Source organism: Cupressus sempervirens, chromosome 8 (assembly GCF_028749045.1).
Source record: "Cupressus sempervirens isolate cs-2001-9-10 chromosome 8, ASM2874904v1, whole genome shotgun sequence".
NCBI classification, from domain to species: Eukaryota; Viridiplantae; Streptophyta; class Pinopsida; order Cupressales; family Cupressaceae; genus Cupressus; species Cupressus sempervirens.
Window position 1 is genome coordinate 790,862,863 of NC_143125.1, and position 23,580 is coordinate 790,886,442.

A 23,580-nucleotide genomic window follows, 5' to 3' on the forward strand; every position below is an offset into this window, starting at 1 on the left:
CTGTTCATGTAATTGTTTTTTGTATTTGGCCCTATCCTTTAAGGCCTTATAGCTGGGCACATAAAGAGTTGCATTTGTTATCAAATTTTGTATCTTGTTGTTGTGTTTCCGCTATGTGGTTATTTGCAAGGATCTAGATTACCTCCAATAGGGGTACCCTTAGATTCTCGTTGCATCAGAAACATAAAATCAAATGTGATGTGGTGATGGAACACTGGGAACACCTCACTACATATGATAGCCTCCTCACTACACATGACAACCTTTTCTCGAGATGCACCACATATGATAGCCTCCTCACTACGTATGACACCCTTTTCTCTAGTAACAAAAGGTTGAGAGGTTGCCTCCTTGTGATCATGAAGAGGTGAAAGAATGGTTGATGAAGGTCCTACAAAAGATGTATCCAAGTATGGAGTTGACTATACTTCACTCACAATGGCTTGCCTTTACTAATCTCTAGGATCTAAAACTCAATTGAACAAAGGTGAAGATGGATAGACTTGCTTTAGCTCAAACTGACCAGCTCTTGTCCATCCAATATGGTGTGGACTACTTAGATGGGTAACACCTCTCTACCCTCCCAATCGTGACCATAGTTGGAAAACTCGCCAAATGCAAAAACTCGCCAAGCCCCCCAAAAGTTTAATCGGGAAAAACTCGGCGATTTTTAAAAAAAACTCGGGAAAAACTCGGGAACCTAAAAAACCGCTGAAATTTAATTAAAAATACATTTATTTTGCAAAATTTAATGAGAAGATGCATCTAATAAGTTAATTAAAGACAATACAAAAGAAAGAAACAAAGTTTAGATATATATGAATGCATAATGCGTACAAAATTGCATTCTCATGCAGAATGCTCATGGTAGGAAGCAAAATAGTAAATTACTAAATAGTTTCAATCTGTCAAACTAGAAGTAAATACTAAAAGTCTAAATACATCAATACAATGTGACAATGCCAATCACATCTTCCTCTTTCCACTTGCACTAGCAGGAAAGCGAGGGGGTCTAGTCCTAGAAGAAGTGCCCCGCACTGGGATAGGGCGTGAGCTGCGTGACTGTGAACTCTGTGGCTGTGCCCCCTCGCTCGACGTCCCTACTGATTGGCTCGGCGTCCTAGAAGAGGATGCATCTCCTCCTAATGGTAATGTCTGATCCTCGCCTGAATCATCATCATCCTCGTCCTCATCCTCAATGTCATCCATAGTGAATTGAAAATCAGTTCAACCTCCCCCTCCATGGCCGGCCTCTCCAAATCAGCGATCTCATCTCTCCAAATCAGCGATCTCATCTGGTGTAAAAAATGGACTTGGCTCCTATGCTGCCCAATCAGAATAAGGATCTATCTCATCTAGATCAAGCGGAGCAGGTAGTTCTAAGAGCTGTGACTTTTTTATGCGCAACTTAAGATTATAGTGCACATAAACAAGGTCATTAAGCCGTTTTTGAGTCATTTTGTTTCTTTTCTTTGTATGGATGGACTCAAATAAGCTCCAATTGCGCTCACAATGGGATGAGCTACAAGGTTGGGATAGGACTCTGAGAGCAAATTTCCTTAAATTGGGGGTATTGACACCCCAACTTTCCCACCAAGCATCTGCAAAACAAAATTTAAAAAGTTATAAAGCAATAAAAAACAAAATCAGAAGCACAACTTATCAATTAGCAAAAGTTTTAAAGTTTGACGCTTTACCTGGTGCTTGAGTAGATCTTGCTCTCTTTGCTAGCATAGAAGAGAACAAAGGACCCCTTGATTCCACATAGATTTTTTGTTCGGTCACAATAAGGTCTCTCTCCTCTTCACTTGATATCAGTCTCTCAATGCATTTAGAGAGACCTTCCATGACCTCTCCATTAGGATCTGAGTAGGAATCATCAGCCCTAAAACAAATAGAAAATGATATCAAGTCTTACTACACAACCTTAAAAAGTAAAGTAAAATAAAGACTTATTAAAATCCCAACTTCAAGGACAATCAATTATCATAGTACCTGAATTTGGGATTGAGGAAGTAGCCTGCTGCATGAATAGGTTGGTGGAGCATATTGTTCCACCTCCTATCAATTATTTCCCAAATGGGGTCAAATCTGAGACTGTCCCCGTGATAGTAACTTCTAACAGCCTCTTTCGCCCTATCCATGGCCTCATAAAGACCTCCCATTGGGGATTGCTGCCCATCACATGTGCGCAAGACTAGAACCAGGGGCAGAGACATCTACATTTGAAATTTGAAAAATACAAATTAGTTAATAACATAGTAAGTTATGAATTGAAAATGAAACTTGAATAAACTAAAAATATAATGAAGTTACCTCCACAATCTCCTTAGCCTTTGCAAAAAAGCTATCATCAAAGACTATTCGTGCCACAGCTTCTCCTTCGGGCTTCTTTGAGTAAGGTGAAGCAACCCAATCAGCACACACAAACATTTGCTTCAAAGCCAATATGTGGTCAAGAATACTTTGCGTCGTCAAGAAGACCGTTGCAAACCTTGTCATAGCAGGTCTCATCAAATCTTTGCCTTTAGTGGCTTTTCTCATCAAACTGAGAACCCATGAGTGATTATAGATATATTTCGTGACTTGCCTAGCATCTTCCACAACTGGACTCACCCAATCAAGTTTTCCTATGTCCTCCAAAAGAAGGTCAAGGACGTGCTGCACAAGGTGACCAAAAAAGTGTGGGATGCCTCTCTTGGAGGATTCTACCTAAAAGATTAGCAAAAAATCAATAATCAGTAACAAACTTTCCATATTTAGTATTTACAAATTACATCAAATCTAAATTGAATAATACCATAGCATTACATTCATGATTCATATTGATTCAAATATAAAAAATTAAATCTACCTGCTGCCACATATGCTGCTGCATTATCTGTGATTATTTGCACCACATTCTCTATTCCCACCTCCATGACAACATTCTCCAACATTAAAGCCAATGTGGCTGCATTTTTCACTTTGTTGGAGGCATCGACAGATTTCCAAAACACCACATCATCTTTGCAAGCAATCAAGAAGTTAATAATGGTTCTACTTCTTCCATCTGTCCACCCATCAGATAAAATGGTGCAGCCATACTTCTTCCACTCTTTCTTTTGGTCTTCTATCAACAATCTTGCCCTACCAACCGCTTTGTCAAGCAACCTACAAAATTTAAGTGTAATATTAAATAAAGTGTAAGTGTTAGTAAAAAATTAGGAAATAAGTTATAACAATTAAGATTTAAAATATAACAATGAACTAAAGTGAATCTCAATTATTTACAATTACTAAATAGTAAAATACTAACCTTCCACTCATATCCTTGCGATTAGGCGGCTTGTACCCTTTGCCTGATATTGTCATTGCATTCACCATATTGACCCAATAGGGACTATCAGCGGCATTCATTGAGATATTGTTGAAAAACCAAAAATCAGCTGCTGCAATATCAGTTTGCTCATGCACCTCCTTAAACCATGCAGTGCCCTCTAATGATGGCTGTGCTCCAGGTGTGTTCCTGGGCACAAAATAACCACCTATCCCTGATGGGGATCTGGATGGTGATGATGAAGAAGTAGGAGATGTAGAAGAAGTGGAACCGGTAAAAGAGAAATTTTGTTTGCGGATCCGTGGGCCACGAAGAGATCCTGGTATGTTCTCAAGTGCTTCTTCTTCTTCTTGCATATCAAAAGGAGCTCCTTCAGATTCAGCTATGGCTGCCCTCATAGCTATTTTTGCCCTCTCCCTATTCAATTTTTTCTCTTCAGCAGCTGCAAGTAGGGCATGGATGGATCTTTTTTCTTCATCAGTTACCTTGAGACAAGGATTTGAGTCATGTTTCTTTATGCCTGCAAGGTGGTATTTGAGGCGGTTTATGCCTCCATAAATAATTCTCTCACAGGGAATGCATATCACCTTCCCAATATCATTTGGATTTGGAGCTTCATAGGCATACCGCCATGCCTTATCTCTTGCATTTTTAGGCCGAGTGCCTATATATCCAGATGGGCATGGTGTTTGTGGCCACTCTTCTTGTGGGTTTGTCATTTTTTTAATGGTTGACCGCTGCCCTAGACATAAATATATAGAGAAATGAATAAACAAAGTTAGAACTTAGAAGCTAGGGTTTCAAATGATTCAAACTTCAAACTTGAACCATATCCTTAGCAAACAACAAACTTCAACCATATCCTTAGAAGCTAGGGTTTCAAATGATTCAAAATGATTTTAAATGATTTGAAAACATTTACAAAAAACAACAAAAACAAAAGAACATTTGTTATAAAACTATAAAAAGTTTTCAAACTATGATAAGATGAACATACCTGGAAAGAAATTTGTCTTCTAAAATCGGTTAGAATCCTCTACAATCCACTCAAATCCGCCTTGAATCACTTGCAATCAGTCAAGAATGCCTCCAAACCTTCTTCTCTTCACTCCTCAAGGTTCTAAACAATGCAAATACAAGAAAGAATGAGAAAAAACACACTCACTGCCGCTTAAATCCGTCACAGGCCGCGTTCACCAGTAAATCGCGAGTTTTTAGGAAAAACTCGCCGAGTTTTTGCCGACTACTCGCCGATTACTCGCCGAGTTTTTACCAGATTGCCGAGTTTTTAAATCGGCGAGTTAACTGGTTAAAAACTTGCCGAGCTAGGAAACTCGGCGAGTTTTAAAAACTCGTCGAGTACTCGGCGAGTTTTCCATCTATGATCGTGACTACTTACTAACACATACATGTCTACTTCTATTTCTTGCTCTCCTTTCCAACAACCAACCATCAAGAGATTGGAGAGGATCTCCTTTCTAAACACATACATGATTGCTTCTATTCTTTCATCTCTTTTCCAACAACCAACCATCAAGGGATTGGAGAGGAAAGCATGATAGGGTGCCTGGAACATTCACCAAAACTAAGCCCAAGGGTGTGATATTTTATCCCTTGAATAGAAGTGACTTGGAATTTTTTCCATCCGACACAATGTGAGGTACTTAGATGGGGAACACATCGCTTCCCTTCCAATCATGTTTTCTTACTAGCCCCTACATGTTTGTTTGTGGAGAACAAATAGATTATAAAAATAACTGAAGAATCTTGGTCGATTTGCAATTGTCATTACTGACTTTAATAAAATGGGTAAGAGATCATATATTAAACAATATCATCACATTGCATACCACACAATTGCTAGATAAAATCACAACAGTGAGAAAGAAAAGTGATTTTGGCATTATCTTGAGCAACAATTTTCTCTGACCCTTTACAAATGAGAGAAAATGGCCTTATGTAGAGGCCAAAATTTACAATTGACGGTAGAGATAAAGAGGCAAAATCAACGATCCAGATTGGATCCTAGAAACCCTAATTAGGGTTGCCACCCCATCGGCCAATGAGAAGATGCCACCTCATCAATGGACCAATGGAAAAAAAAGGAAAAGTGGCAACCAATGAGAAGGCACCAAAATGGTAGCCAATCAGAATTAGACACTTGTCCTACCCTAGAATAAAGAGAAATTGCCACTTGGGCTTACATCAAATGATCTTCTAATATAAATCTCCCTTTTTCTTTCATACTTGGCTAGCCTTTTGTTGACTTCCTCCATGGGAGGGCAAGGTGTATGCTTCATCTTGAGTTCAGCTGAATTAATCATGCTGCTTGCTGCTTGTAGTGTCTTCTCATGATCCTTCTCATATTCCTTGGCATATCCGATAAAGGCATTGAGGGAGGAAAGGGTGCCCAAATGTTTCTTCTTGATAGCGACCTTCCCTAACTCATCCAATCTTGATCCCAACTCTGTCTCATTGATGCTCTCCTCTTTGATATCTTCAAAATCAAGTATTGCCCCAACGTCGCTCATCATGGTTGAAATGGAAGTGTCAACGCCTGGGCGGTGCTATGCAATCGCATTATGTATTTCCTCCAATGTTCTCAATCTGGTAGTCAAGGCAACAAACCAAAACTCAACCATACTCAATCCTCCTTCATCAACCAACTTGGCCTTTTCCAAATGTTTTTCTGATATCCCAATGAATGTCTGTAGCCTGGGAATGGCTAAATCCTTGACTGGAAGGGAATCCTTCCACTTCACTTCAAATATTGTAAATTTGTCTCTAACAATCACTAATGACCGGAATGTTGAGATAAAGGAAGGCAAGAAATTTTGCCCGTCTTGGATTGTATCATGGATCCAATCCTTGACTTCACGCAGTTGAGCCGATATCTCTTCTATGTTGCTTCCGCTGTCTTGAGGAAGGGCTACGTGGTGCAACTGTTGGATAGGATGGCAATCTCTCCAATATTTGTTTCATGATCTTTTCATTTGCCTTCCTCAACCTTTCTCTAATTGAAACTATACCCTCCTGGATCTACTCACATTCCATGTCATCTGTGTTTCTTCCCAAGTTGTGCTCTACTATTTCATATTCCTGAGCTGCAATCTCATCCAATGCCTTGTTAACCGTGGGTATAGCAATTTGAACCTTTCGGTGATCATCACTGTCTCTCCTAATCACCTTTGCCACTATTTTTTCCATTTGTTTCTGGTTCTTACTATCACCCTCTCTGATTAATCCTTGGATGTCTTTAACTGTTCGGGCAATTACTACCTTGCCTCTTGGCATAAGCATTTGCCTTAACCATAGTGGTGCAGTGCATCTCCCCAAATCTAGATTTGGTTCAATTAGCCGATCATCACCAACAACCTCGGGCGCTTGGCTTACTTTCTCAATATCAATTGGTCCATCTTCTTCTCCACTAGTAATTGCTATATCATCTCCATGCTGATTCTTTAAGAGAGGAGAGTACTCGGTGCTATCACTGTAACCACTTGATTATAAATCAGAGCTCACCTCTACCATGGCCCTTTGTTCACTTGTGTTATCTTCTTGGCCTCTAGCCTCAATTATAATTTACCTTGATGGCACTGCATTCTGTCTCTTTGCTGGAGGTTCCAGATGTTCTTTACTTTTGTCAATCTCCAAAGCTCTCTTCTTGCTTCTAACCATTCCTTGTTGCTGGCTACCTCCTTCACCCCTCTGTCTGACTGATTTTGCTAGACCATCCTTTGGCTTCATCTTCTCATAAGTAAGGTGTACCTTTTGACTTTGCAATTTTCTCAACTTCCCATTATACCACAACTTGGTATGTAAATCAACTACTCTTATAACTACCTCCAAGGAAGGATCTTGGCGATCATTCCAATCCACTAGATTCAACTCTGTTCCCTCCACTATATTATAATCTTCTCTCAACACATTTTCATCATCTTCCAGTTGATTGGGAATATCAAGGCCTCTCCATTTGATATGTCTCATCATGTTCATTGACAATCTTGAGAAAGCTAGCTTCCTCACATGAAAGTCATCTCGTGCATTGGCCCAAAAATCTTCTATAGTAGGAACATGTTTGAATGTATTTCCATGAGATGCCTTGATAAGACTATTAGGATTGAATCCTTGCCTTACTCTATACCATCCTATATGATACCATTCCAATTCTTTCTCCACAACTGCAAAGATGACAAGATTGGGGCAACTATCATTGCCAATTCCAAATGAGAAGGTAATACCCGTCTCACCCTTGAGTTTCATCATTCTGTCATAATGCTCAAGTTGCCTAGCTAATTCCATCAAAACTACCTTGTCAGGTGGGTACCTTTAAGCCTCTTGTGAAAAAATTTGTTTCTTGCTACTCTAATGTATGTGAATTGCGGAAATTGGATAAACCAACTCCCATATTTCTTAATCTTTTCTTCTACTTCCGATGAGAGCCTCTTAGCAAGTGTCCCTTGTAGTACCCTTACTGTCTTCATGGCAAACGTGTCACAAAATATTTTGTAGTCTTTGTTGTTGTGCAAATGAAGTTGTGAATAGCATTCATGCGCCAAACATTGCTCGGGCCCATTGCCAATTACTCCTAAGCAAAGTAACAAGAATCAGAATTGGATTGGAATTGGCAAGGTTGAATCGAATTGTGAATCGGCCATGAATCAGAATGAAATTGGCAAATTTAAAAAACCCTTGAAATTTAGTAACTTATTTCATAAACCCTTTATCGCTGATACGATTCACTGATTCATAAAAAATCGTTTGGCTTGAATCAAATTGCCGAATGGGATGAATCGTGTGAATCACTGTGATTCTTGGAACTATGCTCCTAAGGCCTTAAGTCCCGGATTTTCATACAACCTCGCAATCAAATAGAACAAGTAAGACGCCATATAGAATTGCTTTTGGTTTTGCACGGTCCTAAGTTGCAATTCTAGGTTCTCGCTTATGATCCTAGCCTAATCAAATCTTCTTTTTCTTTTTTCAATTTCATCAATAAAGAAGTACATCCAGTTTTCGAATTGCATATCTTGAGCTAGGCTCATGATCCGGCTGAGAAGCAGAATGAGATCTCCATATTCTGATTTGAAGTCTGACATGGTGAGCCTGGATGATTTGGTGACTCCCTTATTTCCTTTGTGTAGCCAATCTTGCTTTAGATGCATGAAATAAGCCTCTTGGTTATCTTGAAATGACTTGGTTGACTGGTCTATCATTACCACTGTCATGCTCTTGTATTGGGGAATGTTAAATGCTTCTTCGATTGCCTGTCCGCCAATGTTGGCCAACACTCTTTTCCCTTCATCAAAAGTGATGGATTTGCTAACCAAATCAAACCTAGATGCACATTCCATGACCAATTCTGGACAAGGCAAAGTAGGAGGGAAGGTTGCCGCGTCTACAATTCTGCTCCTATATATCTTCTTTGCCATGGGGGATTGTCCTTCCTTCAGTTTGTTCTTTCGCTATATCATGTTTACTGTACCAATATTGGTATCGGTTATTTGACTCAGTTTCGAGAAGAAGGTGGTCTTGGGCATCATGTCCTCTGTTTTTCTTAGTATTTGTTCCCTTTGGGTTCTTGCTTGCACTAACATCTACCATTCTAAACACTTATTTCTGCCCCTTCGTTCTAAGTGATATGGACTACCCTTATCAATCTCCAACCTTCTTTCTATTGATGGATTCTAAGTTATTTCTGCCTCACTAAGTTCTATCACTACACTTATCAATCTCCAATCTTCAACCTAGGGGTGAGACTGCCATTTATTTTTGCCTTTTTGTTACCTTAGGATGGACTACAATTATATCTCTCAACTTCATTCCTAGGGTGGTCTAGCTTATTTTTACCTCACCAAATGTTCTATCATGGAACCTACACTTATCTCTCCAATCTCCAATCTATAGATGGGATGATGAAGTGGTGGATGATGAATGCAAGAAGAACATAAGAGAAACAAAACCAAACAAGAACAAGGAGTGAAATCCACTTAAGAACCACCTTTCAGTACTAGAATGAATTGAATTTACCTTTACCAATAGCCGGGTCTTCTTTGAAATTCGGATCATATTTTAAAGAAAATTCAAATCTCCTTGCAAAATCAGAATTCTAAGCTCTTTGAAACTGCCCACACCCAACCAAAAATCAGATCTTGGACCAAATAACTTTCTCACTAATAAAATCGCCCAACTTCAAAGGCAAAATTTGTACTCCTTAGAGGAAATCAAACCTTCACCATAAATCGCCTAGGGCAAGAAATTCTGATATGCCATAAGAAGTCGCCTAGGGCAGAATTGCCCTCATGGAAAAAAATCAGATTGCCAACAATGGAAATCTGCCCTTGCAAATAATGCCAAAATCTTAAAAAAATCGCCCAAAGAAGGAAAATTTGCTGCCCCTTGCAAAATCTCTAAACACATGCAAATCTGCTCCTTGAAATAATTCGTCCAAGGCATGTGAAATCTGCTCCAAGCTGGAAGAAAATCGCTAAGTAAAGGCTGCTTAAGAAAATCGCCAAGTAGAGAAGAGGGCTTGTGGTGGAATGAGAAATGGGAGAGGGGAGAAGCCTTCTTATACCCAACTCCACACACTCCTCCAAGCTGGCCGACTAGCCCTGAGAGAGAGAGAAAATTAAATTAGCCCACAAACATGGCCCAGCTTTAAATGTTATCATTAAAATTGCCTCCTCCACAATGAAACTTGCACATTTAATTGCTAGTTGTGATAAAAAATTGCAAAATAAAATTAGGGAAGTCTAGGAGATGCCAAAATTATCATTTATAAGCATTTTAGCAATTAAAATATCATTAAAATTGAATTTAGCAAGCTAAAATCAATTTTCAAATTTAATTTACCAATTTCTTCTAGCATTAAAAAATCTTCTAGGCAACATTTCAACCAATTTAATGCCAAATTTTGCAATTTAATCCACCTTTGACCTTGCAATGCAATTTTAATTTTTTACTAAAAATAATTCATTTTCTAGCATTCAAAATTGATTTCTCCAATTTAATTTCACCATTACAAAATTTCCTTTTTTCACCGAAAAATTCAAGATTTTCCAAACAATTAAATCTAAAAAAAGAATTCATTTTGAAAATGTTCAAGTCTATACAATTATATCCAATTTTCAAAATAAATCATCTAAGTCCCAAATAATGTGTAAATTTATCTTGCCAAGTGTTGTTCAGCCTAAGGATAATATTACTCATTCTGGAAAATCAAGTTTAAGACAGGGTGAAGAATAAATCTAACCATTTTTCCTAGCCCGAAGGCATCCAAGGTGTAAAATTTTCTAAAATTAGAAATTTTGGACGTCAATTTTTTTTTGCCAAGGCGATCAAGAAAATGGGGGTCCCCAAAATTTTGGGGCGATGATGTGAGAACCTCACAACACCAATGGCCACCAAAATGTAGTAGAGCCTAGAGGCCTCTAACAATCCTTGTCAAATTGAGACTTAAGCTTGGAAAACTCATCATCCGAACTCTCAGGCTCTCTAAGGGTAAGAGTTGTAAGTGGAACACCAACGAACCATGCATCAAATATATCATCATCCTCATCAACTTGAATGGCTCCTTTGGCTCTATATCTCAACATGCTATAGAGCTCTCCTTGTACACACGTGTCTTGCGATCTTTCATACACAAGGGACAATGTACAACCACTAACTTCTCTATTCTCTTAGAGGTAAGTATGTTCCTCTTAAGAGAGTGAATGAAGCTATAAGTAGACCAATTCCTCTCATAAGATAAAGAACTAGATACCTAAGATAGCAATCAAATGACTAGTATGAGAATCTAAAAATTGAAATTCATAACTAAAAGTGAAATTGAAAGTGAAAACATATAATTTTGATAATTAGAATTTAGGTTCTAAAGATGAAGAACAAGAAACCTGAGATATGAGATGAATGGCTAGTGTGGTAGTTATTGATTTGGGTCCATGACAATTCAACCACAAAATAGGATCCTCTTGTGCCATTGTTTTTATATCTGCCTTTGGTCTAGCTAGATAACCCCTAAGATTAGCAAATTTGGTTTGCTCAATGCCAAACTTTTTTTTTTTTGTCTCAATGTCATACATCCTATCAATGCACTTAAGGAAACCTTCCTTTACCTAAAGGCTAAAATTCAAATTTTAAAATTACTAAATCAAAAAATTAAATATTCATTAAGTGTAAGTGTACTAGCTTCTATCTTCTAAGTTCTAAGACATAAAGATGATTAGGATTACAATGAGTAGCATGATAACGTGCCAATTTAAATTGATAGATTGATAAGAGATTACCTCATCCTTGTCTAGTGGTGTAACTCTCATGGGCCTAGGCATGTACCACTTTGGATTCAATGCAAAAGAAGCCATGTGTAAGGGAGTGTCGAGGTTGTCCCATCTATGCTGAATAATAGGTCAAATGTGCTCATTGTAGAATGCTAAATAGGGGTCCCTCTCTTGCACAACTTCCCTCATTTGGCCAAGCATAGCATCAATGCACTCATACACCTCTCCAAGGCTAGGTGCATCCCCATCCCCATATTTGATGAGATGGAAAACTGAAGTGATGATAGCAACTATGTATTTTGCATTACTCCAAAATACATTGCTCTTCACTATCTCCTTCACCCTCATCCCCTGCTCTGTCCTCGACCCATCCCACCTATTCCACTTATTTGTCACAACAATGAGTTGCAATGGCTCTTGCAACTCAAGCATTTTCTCCAAAAGAATGAAATAGGATGCATATCGGGTCTCAACTAGTTTCATCAACTCCTTTGCAAAGATTTTGAAAAGGGCATGTGAGGTGTGGTGATTGCAGATAAACATTTACACCTCTAGCATCACTCACTACCCCCTTAATCTAGGCAATCTTCCTCATGTCCATTGGTACATTGTTCATAGCATGCACACAACATGGAGTCCACCATATATGTCTATATGTGGCCTCAACAAGTCTCCCTATAACTTTACACAGGTTTTGCATTTGTGATTACTTGGACCACATTTTGTGACCCAAACTCCTCAATAGCTTCCTGAAGAATGTCAAACTGAAAATCAGCATCCTTTCGATGCCTTGAATAGTCAATAACCTTGAGAAAAAATGGCCCCTCTATGCAAGTAATTATGATATTGATGAGTGGACGATCCTAATGTCCACCCACCCATACATGATGATGATGCAACCATACTCCTCCCAAACTAACCTCATGTTCTCCATCTCTACACCAATCTTGGCATACTCTTTATCAAAGATTGTAGTCCGCAATTTGTGCTCAACTAGTGGCACAAATGATGGTCCTCCTCCCCTTTCCACCAATTGCATCATATTCTTATAATAAGGAGATCGTGTCACATGAAGAGGTATGCCATTGGCAAAAAGAAATCTACCAATAGCATCCTCTATCTCCTCTTTCATGCGGGCATTAAATAAATCATCTATGGGGTTACTTTTGGATGACACCTTTCTTTTCCCCTTGCTAGATTGTGCTTCAGCCATAGCACTAGATGTAGAAGGACCCTAGGTTGCCCCTCCAAATGATGTAGATCTTTGTTGCAGTCTAGGAGTAAAAATACATGGCTGCCCCTATTCACGAGTTTGTTGAAGACACCGAATCTGTTGCCTACCAGTTAAGGTGGCAGGTATCTCAACTCTCAAGTCATCTAGAACACCCCAAAGCTTGGTGAACTTAATTTTGTAATGCAAGTTTTTTTATTTCATCAAGAATTTAAATGCACCCACACCTTTTCCTGTCCAAAAGAGGAATTGTTCTTTCACTCTAGCAATGCTGCCAAACCATTTTGCCCCACAAATGTTGCATTTCCACTTCCTTGTACCACCACTTGATGTTGTTCGTAGTGTTATCCTTATTGCAAACTGTATGAGAGGAGATTTAGGATCACAAGTACCCCTAGCCCACTTTGCCAAAAGAGTGGAGGGGTAATTTGTAATTATTGGACTAGGTGGCCAATTATCTACTGATTGAAATTACGTTTTCTAGTTCTCTTCATCATGCTTAGCCTCAGGCATATAATCTTTTGGGGCTGCTGTGAGAATGGGCCTCTAATTCCATTTCATCATCATTGTAATTTGAGCTACCTGAGTCATGACCTTGGGATCTCATTTTCACACTGCATTTCACAAAATGGAAAAAAAATACATGCTTTCAGCCTATGCCCTTCTTCAAAATCACAATTTTTTAAATTAAAATTTAGGCAACAAAAATTTGGAAATGAAACAAGAAGCATCTACTAAAATCTAAAAGTTCCATGGGGACGCGTCACCTATGGTTTTGGGGTTGTACCCATCCCAAAGACAAAATGGGAATGCGGGGATAGATTTTTGTCATCCCCTTTTTAGAAAATTTGGAAACGCCCTTGAAATGACCAATTTTTTTGGTAGGAAACTTGGGAACAGCTAGCAGTACCAGGGACAATTTTGCCACCTCCTATTTGTCGTCCCCTTTTTTCCAGCCAATCTGGTAAAGGCAAAACACCCCAAAAAAATCATTAAAAATTTTTTTTGTTCTCCGTGTGGGCCAACATAATAAGAATATGCAAACTATATTTGGTGCATTAAAACACTATAACACTAATAGTTCTACTCATTTTTAGATTTGACATACTTGCTAAGAGGAAGAAAAAACAAAAAGCAACAGCAACAATAGTGAGGAAAGATTGCATTTAGTATTAACTATTTTAGTTGGACTTTGTAATGTCCCCTTTCAGGACATTTGCTGATTTGTTTTTTGTTTGTATTAGTTTGATAATATTTATTATGACATTCCTCTTGATGTTTGATTTTGTATATATATGGATGTTTTATATATATATATATATATATATATTTTGTATATATATATATGGATGTTTTATAGAGTCACGTCCTTTCATTGATAATAATTATATTATATTAAGAATTATAATTATATTTAATAATACCATATATATATATATATATAAGTTTAATAACATATATTATTTCTATCGTTATTAATAGTATTAGTGTTATAAATATTATTTATTCATTAATCTTATATATCATAGTATTGGTATATATATATTATTTATATTCAATAATATATTATTTAAATATCTAATATATATGTATATATATTATATGTCTATGATAATATATATTATATATAATAATTTATATACTTTATTAATCATTTTAATAGTATAAACTTTTATATATTATACTTATTTATTAAAATTATATGTCAAAACGAGGATATCACAGTTCTCCCTTTTTGAATTTGCTTGTCCTCAAGCAAAATCATTCATACACAAGCTCCTTCACAAACACAAAACATATTTGCATAACAAATCCTAAAATATTTATGAGATATACATCTTAATGAATGAAAACACAAAGTGGATAAAAGTAGTCACATGAATGCATGAAAGCACGAAGCATACACGATGTAGACAGATGAAAACATGAAGCAAACATGATGTAGATAGATGAAGACACAAAGCATACATGATGTAGACACAAATTACACATGTTTTGTAATTGCTTGATTGTGAATTTGCAACCACAAAAAAATCATTAGTACACATTTATATATAAATTCTCCTTTTTAGGATTTCCTTATATCAATCCCTTGACAAGGTATTTATGGTCTCAATTTAGTGACTTGTCCATCAAAGTATAGTTCATTTATTAACTCATCATTTTCTGATTACGGGAGGAAAAACTATAATAAGGTGCCCCGTTACCCAAACATGGGCCTCACTGTTCTCCCTCATTACGGTTATCTCTCTCCGATCATCATCTCCTAGATAGTGCCTTTGTATGATGTACTCTAGGGTAGTCGCTCCACCATAGGCCTTACCTAGTACCCTTGGATGATGCTGCCCAATGCCCATGTCACCGCAGACCTTACCTAGTACCTCCAAGTGGTGTCACCCAATCCATTCCACCGCCAGCCTTATCTTATCTTGGAAGATGATGACCTTATTGATTTTACTTAACAATATTATTTGTGATAATGATTGACTAATCTTAATTAGAATTCAATATTAGAATTTGGAAACTTAATTCTAATCAATCATTACTTAATTGTAATCATCCTATTTGATAATTATTTAATTATAATATCAAATACATTTAAAATCAAGAATCCACTTAAATTACATATTCATAATAAAACATGAAAATAATACATACCTCCATATTACCTTAACTACCATCTACACGAAGTCCATGGAATTGCTTTATGTTTGATATATCCTTACATATACTTATTAGCATTTATCTTCATTTATCTTTATATTCGATTTGGCTACTTTCTTGAATATTATTGGCCAAATGTAAGAGATGATGGTGATAATAAACTTCCAATAAATATTAATCATTTTTTCCCTTTCTCACCCTATTGTACTTTGAAATCTGACACCAATTGTCACATTCAAGTGATATTGGTCATCGATATGATCGCAGACAATTTTTTTATTCTTTTTTTGGTTTCTTAAATTCATTTCTCTTTTATTCCGTCGATGCTGATTCTCTTTTAAACCATTGTTTTTAGATTTTAAATTGTCTTCCCAAACTATTTGTGTTCATAGTAAAGTATCTTCTCTCTTGCTGTAATGTATGTCCCCTTTTTTGGATCTCCCTATATTAACCCTTTTATAATGAATGCCTTATACGGCTGGCATCCACAGGCTGCATACAAAGTCTCCAAAATTGATGCAATTTTCGATGAATATCTTCCTACCACCGCAGTACCGGTCCTGTCACACTACTCGTCCACATCTTTAACTGCGATTGGGATGTTGTTAATGCTGTACTGTATGTCAAGTAATCACTATGTAATATGTTCTTCGTTCATTCCACATGAAATATAATTTAGATGGACTTAGATTTTCTTTGCCTAATTTATATCATATATAACACAGGTGTATACCATTGGACATGCCTTGTTTTTTTCTTTTTTTCTTTTTTAAGAAAATCTTCCTTTCTTTATATGCATGATAAGACGACATTTATAATCATCTTTTTATTAACTTCTTTGGCTATGTCTTCAAAATACTATTCTCCACAATGCTTGTTTCTGTATTTCTTTTTGTTAAAGGTAATGTGATTCCTTGGATGCTCTTTGACTTTCGAAGATATTTCCACAATGACAGTGCGATTTTGAACTACACCAGCTGTGGCAGTATTATCGATTCCTATTACTGTAAAGATCTTTGAATTCTATGTTACTTACCACTGCAATTTTCCTTTATTTCATTCATTGCATCTCCCATTTGAATTCTTATATCTTCAAACATGCTGTTATGTTCTCCTCATCACCGTCCACATCATGATATTGAGTTGCATGATATTGATTCTTGGCTATCTTCCATTTGTAATTCTTTATATTTGTTTTCTTTCATTCCAAACATTTCAATTTCTTTTTGAGCTTTTGAAGTGCTATAAGATTTTGATCAGCTCTCTACTTCCCTCATTTTCCTCTCACTAGGGTTAGCATTATAGCCAAATTTAGGCTGTTCATAATATTTGCACTTGGAAGATGCTTTTCTATCATCATAATTTTTATTTTCATTAGCATTCCAATATCTCTCAAGGCCAATTGCTTTAGTTCTAGTTCTATCATGATCATCTAAGAAATCTTTCTTTTGTCCATAAAACTCTTGATGCAAACTTTTTCCAAAATCATAATCCTTCAAAGAAGACATCTGTGCTTGGAAACCATCAACATCCGGATCGACCAAGTACTTTAAAAATTCATGTACATACTCCATTATTTAAAGATCACTGTCATATTGACTTTGCTGCTGAGGAACCTTTAAATTTGCTTAGGTAGCTGTTATTTCAGTCTTGTATCGGACCACCTCTATCCATATAGATCTACTTTGGTAGTGCTTGGTCTTTATTCTCTTCATACCTTCCGCTTTGCCTTGGTTGCGCATCCACGTGGATATTGGTCCAATGCTTGTACTTTGTCCTTGTCTGTGGCGATTAGATTTCTTTGGTGCCAAAACCAATCATCCTTCGTTCTCTATCCTCCATTTTCCATTTTCTTGATCTGATTGATAAGGTATATCCAATGTGGTATATGAGTGGATTGGTAGTGTAGGCTATTGATTCTTTTATGTTACCATGCACTATTTAAACCTCCTTCGCCAAAATCCTCAAGAGATATTTAAACTATTAAAGTACATTCCCATTGGATGTGTTCAACTAATGATTGAGTTAGGGAATTCAACTATAAGATCTTTCTATCCTTTGTATTTAGATTTATGTTTGCATTGTTGTTCACAGGATGGTAGGATTATGCTCTGATACCACTTGTAATGTCCCCTTTCGGGACATTTGCTGATTTTCTTTTTATTTGTATTAGTTTGATAATATTTATTATGATATTCCTTTTGATGTTTGATTTTGTGTGTATATATATATGCATGTTTTATATAGTCATGTCCTTTTGTTGATAATAATTATATTATATTAAGAATTATAATTATATTAATTATATTTAATAATACCATATATTTTATATATATATATATATATATATATATATATATATATGTAAGTTTAATAACATATATTATATCTATCATTATTGATAGTATTAGTGTTACAAATATTATGTATTTCTTAATCTTATATATCATAGTATATATATATATATATAATTTATATAAAATTTATATTCTATAATATATTATTTAAATATCTAATATATATGTATATATATTATATGTGTATGATAACATATATTATATATAATAATTTATATACTTTATTAATCATTTTAATAATATAAAATTTTATATATTATACTTATTTATTAAAATTATATGTCAAAATGGGGATATCACAGACTTCTCTTTATTTCATTGTGATTTCATGCATGATACTTGGAGCCTTTAGGCATTTCGATTTTTGCTATATATGTATGTGATATTGTTATAATGGAAGTACTTAGTATTTACCATTTGATAATATTCTATGTATTGATCTTCTAAAATGTCTATGGTGAATGGTTTATCAATGTTATGATATGCATATTTGAATTTTGTCTCTATATGTAAAAAAATACCTTATGTTTTCAGTCATCGTCCAGTCCCATCCCCTAAATTTTGGCGTCAACCTGTACTCGTACAGAAAACACATCCCCGTCCCCTAAAACATCCCCGTCCTAGAAACTCGGTGGAGCATAGCTAAAAACTACAAACTAGAGACTAAAATCAATGAACTTGACTTGAAAAATCAGAAAAAGTAAAAATAAAATAATGAAAAACCCTACCTTTTGCTTGAAACATCTCTTGAACAAGCTGAAATTTTTTTCTTTCTCCTCTTCTTGCTCCTTGTAACTTCTCGTTACCTTCCAATCACTCTATCCACTCAAACAAACACCCTTTTATGAGCTCTTCGCTCTTATTCTTGCTGCTGTTGTGAAAATTAGAAAACCGTAAAGTGAATAGAAATGACTAAACATAGAGGTTTTATGGGATTTCAATCTCTAAATGGGCCCCACATGCATTAGGGATAAAAATCATTAAAAAAGCATGTCAAAACCTTTTATTTTTATTTTGTTAACTTGACTGGTCTCGCAAAATAGGGGACATCCATCCCCCTATCTCCCACAGGGGACGTCCCTTTGTGGTCAGCAAGACAACAGCCCAATGGTGGCACCGTTGGGGATGTTGGAACGCCGTCCCCACATCCCAGGGGCGTCCCTGTCTCGGGTGCGACAAGGAAAAATGGGGGGACGCATCCCTGTGTTACTATGTTTATTATTTTGGTTCTGCTTATTTTTCCCTAGTCGGCTTTGATCAAGATAAAATTAGTCTTAATCAATTTTATTGATTTAATTTTTTAGTGACCCTCCTTTAGGTGATGTGATTTGTGTTATGAAGCCTTAATCTCAGGTATGACAGTTTTCCCTTCCCAAGATTTCTTGTCCCCAAGCAATAATGGATTTAATCTTGTTCAATGTTAACCTATCTTTCACAATGTGAAGGTCCCAAACCATCCCTTGGAGATTTAGAATCCTTAGACCTTCCTTGTGATGTAATTAGCTTCTGCTGCACAACTTTGATATTATCTCGAGGCATATATTTTTTCTTTAATTCAATTGTGAATTATCTCAGCAATTATTGAAAATTTGGAATGTTTGTAATTCTAAGACAGGGTTTCTCTCATCAATTGTATTCATAAGAAATTGAGTTGGTTGTTCCTATGGATATCTCTGTGAGTCAAAGCATGGCGAGCTTTCCCTATATTAAGAAGAAGATTAGAAGCATGACAGACATCTATGACCTCAATTGAGCTGTTGTCTATTAATTCTTATCTTGTGCTATGATATGTAAGTGTACATGCATAATGGGTGAAAGTTCTTAGGATGGAAAAAAAAAACTTACTAAATTATATTGTATGACAATACAAGTCAAGGTTAGGAAGATTGATGCATTTCTTCATACTTGCTCACAAGCAGATCTAACATCCCTGGGTTGTAAGATGTGCTTGCATTTAACTGCTAAGCTGAAGGTTGGTGTATGTTTGTTAAGCCCAAAATTCACAAATTGTTTAGATGGAGAAGATTAAATACTGACTTGACTGAAATGTGGTAAATATGCATCTTTTCGATGATTAGACCTGTAATGGAGTGTTCATTATAAAATATTATTATAATTGGACAGATACCCCTTAGCTTGTAAATTTTAAGTTAGTTTGGATGAGGATTGATGGAAACTTGTAAAGTAGTTAGTAAGTATGCAAATGTGTTAACAAGTGACTATGGGATCTTTCATGACCTACTAATTTCCCATTGAACAGGCTTCCAAAAGTATTCCAACCTGAAGCCACTTTTTGTATTTAGCCTTTTGTGAATCTATTGCTTTATTGCTTGATTGTGAAAACCAATCTTTTATTTCTGTAACTTGAGTTGCTTGTTTAAATGGCCATGCCATCACTAGTGCTGATCAATCTCCTTAGAGAATGCACAAAATAGAAGAACTTGAATCCTTCTCTTGTCCAACTGATATAGTCAAAGTTAAAAATCTCTATGTTCACCCTTAAATTCTTTTACAAATAGAACCTGCTGCTCTAGAATCCTAATGATCTTAGGTACTTCATCTGAGGTTCTGAACATTGGATACTTGAGTCGTCTTGAATTGAAAGTAGCTTGAGCATTGATCGACTAGGAACTCCAGGTGACCAACAAGGCATTTGAAGTTGCACATATCAGACAACAATTATTTTCTGTTAGCTTGAGCTCAAGTAATTTGAAGGTATCTGGAATATTTATCTACTAATGATCCTAGAGATTGCTTGTTGAATGCTATAGTGTGCACTTTTGGAAACACTTGAATTCCAAAATAAAGAATTTGTGACTTTCCATGACTAAGTTAGTATGCATGTACTGCCGTAAAGCTAGTATCCATGTCCTCCAACACCGTACTTCTTGCTGTCCAAACAGCTTGTCCCTTGCTAGAAGTCTTCCTTCCCGTGACTACTCATTGATGTATTAGAGACAATTCCAAAAACCATTACGAGTTCTGCAAACCTAAGGTTGACTTTTCTAGATCTATATGTCAGCCACGGGATGTAGATCAACAATGTTTTATACCCATTAGAGAGCTCAACTTTGATGTATTTCAATTTACTTCTCACATTCCATACTCGTGGAAAGATGTACTTGAATTATTATTATTTTCTTTTCTTTCTTGTGATGCTTCCCATCATATAATACAACATGAGGTGACAGATACAGCTAGAGTTCCTACATGTTTAAAAGCATTCCAATTTCAATGAATTGTGTGCGTGTATTCCAATTTTTTATGCTGTATTCCTGCTATCTATTCTTCGCTTTTGCGCATATATGTTTGTTGTTGTAGGTTGGGTGTATAGAAATCTCATAAGGTTACTTAGATGACGATCCCATCTCGGCCCTCCCAATTGTGACTCCTTACTAGCCCGTCCATGATTACTGCTATTCTTTGCTTTCACTTCCAACCAATCATTGTAGGGATTAAAGAGCAACACACAATAGAATACTCGACATATTCACCATAACTAAGCCCAAGGGTGTGATATAACACCCCTTGGCCCATTAATGGTATGAACTCTTGTCCATCCAACGAGGTGTGGGCTACTTAGATGGGGAACCCGTCTCTGCACTCCTAATCATGTTTTCTCACTAACCCCTACATGGTTGTCTATATGAGAATAAATAGGCTCAATAAATAATTGAAGAATCTAGATAATTATCAATTCTTATTATTAGTTATATCAAAATACTGAAGAAATTACATATTAAACAATATCATCACATTGGATATGACACAATTGCTAGATCACAATACTCTTCTTGCAGATTACTTATTTCAAATCTGATCTTCCCTTAATCATTTGATGCCCCTTTCAAATGAAGCTTCATTTCTTTTATAATCTTCGAAGTGGGAAGGTCTTGTCCCTTAATAATGAAGAAATGCCCCTCTTTTAAGGCAGAGTATGACAATTAGGGGTAGCAACATACCTTCGATGTTTGTCAACTGGTAGCCTTGGGCATTTTGTTGTATTTTTTAATTTTATATAATGTATGATATATGATTGTTCATATTGACTATGAATTATGAAAGCAATTAAATTTTGAATTTTTAAAAAAAATTTCAATGGTTTATCTAAGATTCTAATGTAGTATATTAGGATCTATAATGTATATGATGAATGTCTTACAAAGTTTAATCATATGAATATTTGAAATTTTCCCATATTTTATTGCCATTGGCATCCTTCCTCAATCATGGATTGGTGCATTCATCAATGAACTTCAAGATGCAACTAACAAATTATTGCTCCCATGACAAAATCGTGGGAATGATTGAAATAGCTGGTGTCTATAGTCCTCATCAAGAAGTCTTGTCAACGGAGGCTTCTTGTTGTGCATTAGCTTAGTTATGGTGATCATTTATTTCTCTTATATAGATTGGCATCCTTCCTCAAACATGCTGTCCTGGTCAAGAAGTATTGTCAATTGAGGCTTCTTTTTGCGCATTAGCTTAGTTGTGGTGATCATTTATTTCTCCCTTAGATAGATTGGCATCCTTCCTCAAACATGAATCGGCATATTCACCCATGAACTTGAAGATGCAACAACCAATATCTTGGTTGTTTTGCGTCTTGAGCCTGAACAAACAAGTGCAGATGTTAAAATAGGAAGAAAGAAGGCAATGAACGCAGGAGAACAGCTATCTCACTAGTGCATAAATCAGTTTTGGTAAAATAGAGAAAACAAAAGCAAGTGCTGATATTTATTACGACAGGGAACTTAACGCATTCAAACTGTTACTTGCAGATTGCTAAATCAGGGTCGGTAACCAAAGAACAGAGGGATAAAGCTTGGGCTCAACTACAAACTGCAGTGATGCAAAAACAAATCCATGTCATTTACTTCGGAGATGGTGGTGAAAGAACCACGTCTCTAGGTACATCTCTCCCCTCTCTTTCCTGTGAGCATTTTATGCTGGTTCAACAGGCAATTGTTTTTTTCCATTTAAACGAAGGCTTGAAAACATATTTTTATTTAAATTTTGTAATCTCAAAACTAGCCATTCTAGCTTAAATGAACTAGTGCTTACAGTTGCAACAAACACTAAGCATTTTGTCAAGTAAAGTAGGAACCAGCTCATGCATGAGTGTACATCCTTTTGATTCACAGGATATGTTAAGAAGTTCAAGATTTACTGTAAAAACCTTAATGTTGACATTTTTTTTGCTATCCGTATCTTTGTTCTCCATGCATGCATTGTCTGCTACCTTCTGAAAACCTATCAACAAGTTCAACCTGTTCAGATCAAGTTATTCAATGAAGCATATCCAAATTTCGATTTTCAACTACTGATAGAAATTTTGAAGATTCGTAACTCTGTATTACATTGAAATTTCTCACAAACAAGATTTTCATTAATTGTTTTTCTGATTCAATTAAGCAGCGGTAAAATTAGAACAGAACCAAAGTCATAGTTTGTAGTCAAGTTTGAATTAGTCTATCAAATTTGCTTGATGTGAAAAAGAGAGACCCAACTTTCTCACCCTTCGAATGTGAGAGAAAATAGAAAACATCCCATTTTGAAACCCTTCGAAAAACAATGAATGGCCTCAAAACTGAAGTTTGCCTGCTGTTTCTTTGAAAATGACAATTTGAACGCAACAGTTTTCTTGTTGATTTAACCAATGCAATATAATTCTGTTGGATGTTGGTCTCTCAGTCTCCCAATTATAATAGTGTAGGATGGATGACGATG

At 36.2% G+C, this 23,580-nt stretch overlaps 3 protein-coding genes across 4 annotated transcripts in view; 1 reads left to right on the plus strand and 2 right to left on the minus strand.

Annotated features, from left to right (window-relative positions):
• Positions 1 to 23,580, plus strand: part of LOC149544773 (galactolipid galactosyltransferase SFR2, chloroplastic-like) — a 116,832-nt gene that overhangs the window by 53,858 nt on the left and 39,394 nt on the right. For both annotated transcript variants that reach the window (XM_089795350.1, XM_089795351.1), the window contains exon 11: positions 22,632 to 22,761. In XM_089795350.1, the coding sequence (XP_089651476.1) occupies positions 22,632 to 22,761 (130 nt within the window). The remainder of the gene's footprint in view (positions 1 to 22,631; positions 22,762 to 23,580) is intronic.
• On the minus strand, positions 1,663 to 2,502 carry LOC149544774 (uncharacterized). Its single transcript, XM_089796550.1, has 3 exons — positions 2,317 to 2,502; positions 1,996 to 2,219; positions 1,663 to 1,885 (listed from the first exon to the last, which is right to left on the minus strand). The coding sequence occupies exons 1-3, from the start codon at positions 2,500 to 2,502 to the stop codon at positions 1,663 to 1,665; spliced, it is 633 nt and encodes a 210-aa protein (XP_089652676.1).
• On the minus strand, positions 2,586 to 3,717 carry LOC149544775 (uncharacterized). Its single transcript, XM_089796551.1, has 3 exons — positions 3,299 to 3,717; positions 2,855 to 3,153; positions 2,586 to 2,712 (listed from the first exon to the last, which is right to left on the minus strand). The coding sequence occupies exons 1-3, from the start codon at positions 3,715 to 3,717 to the stop codon at positions 2,651 to 2,653; spliced, it is 780 nt and encodes a 259-aa protein (XP_089652677.1). The 3' UTR covers positions 2,586 to 2,650.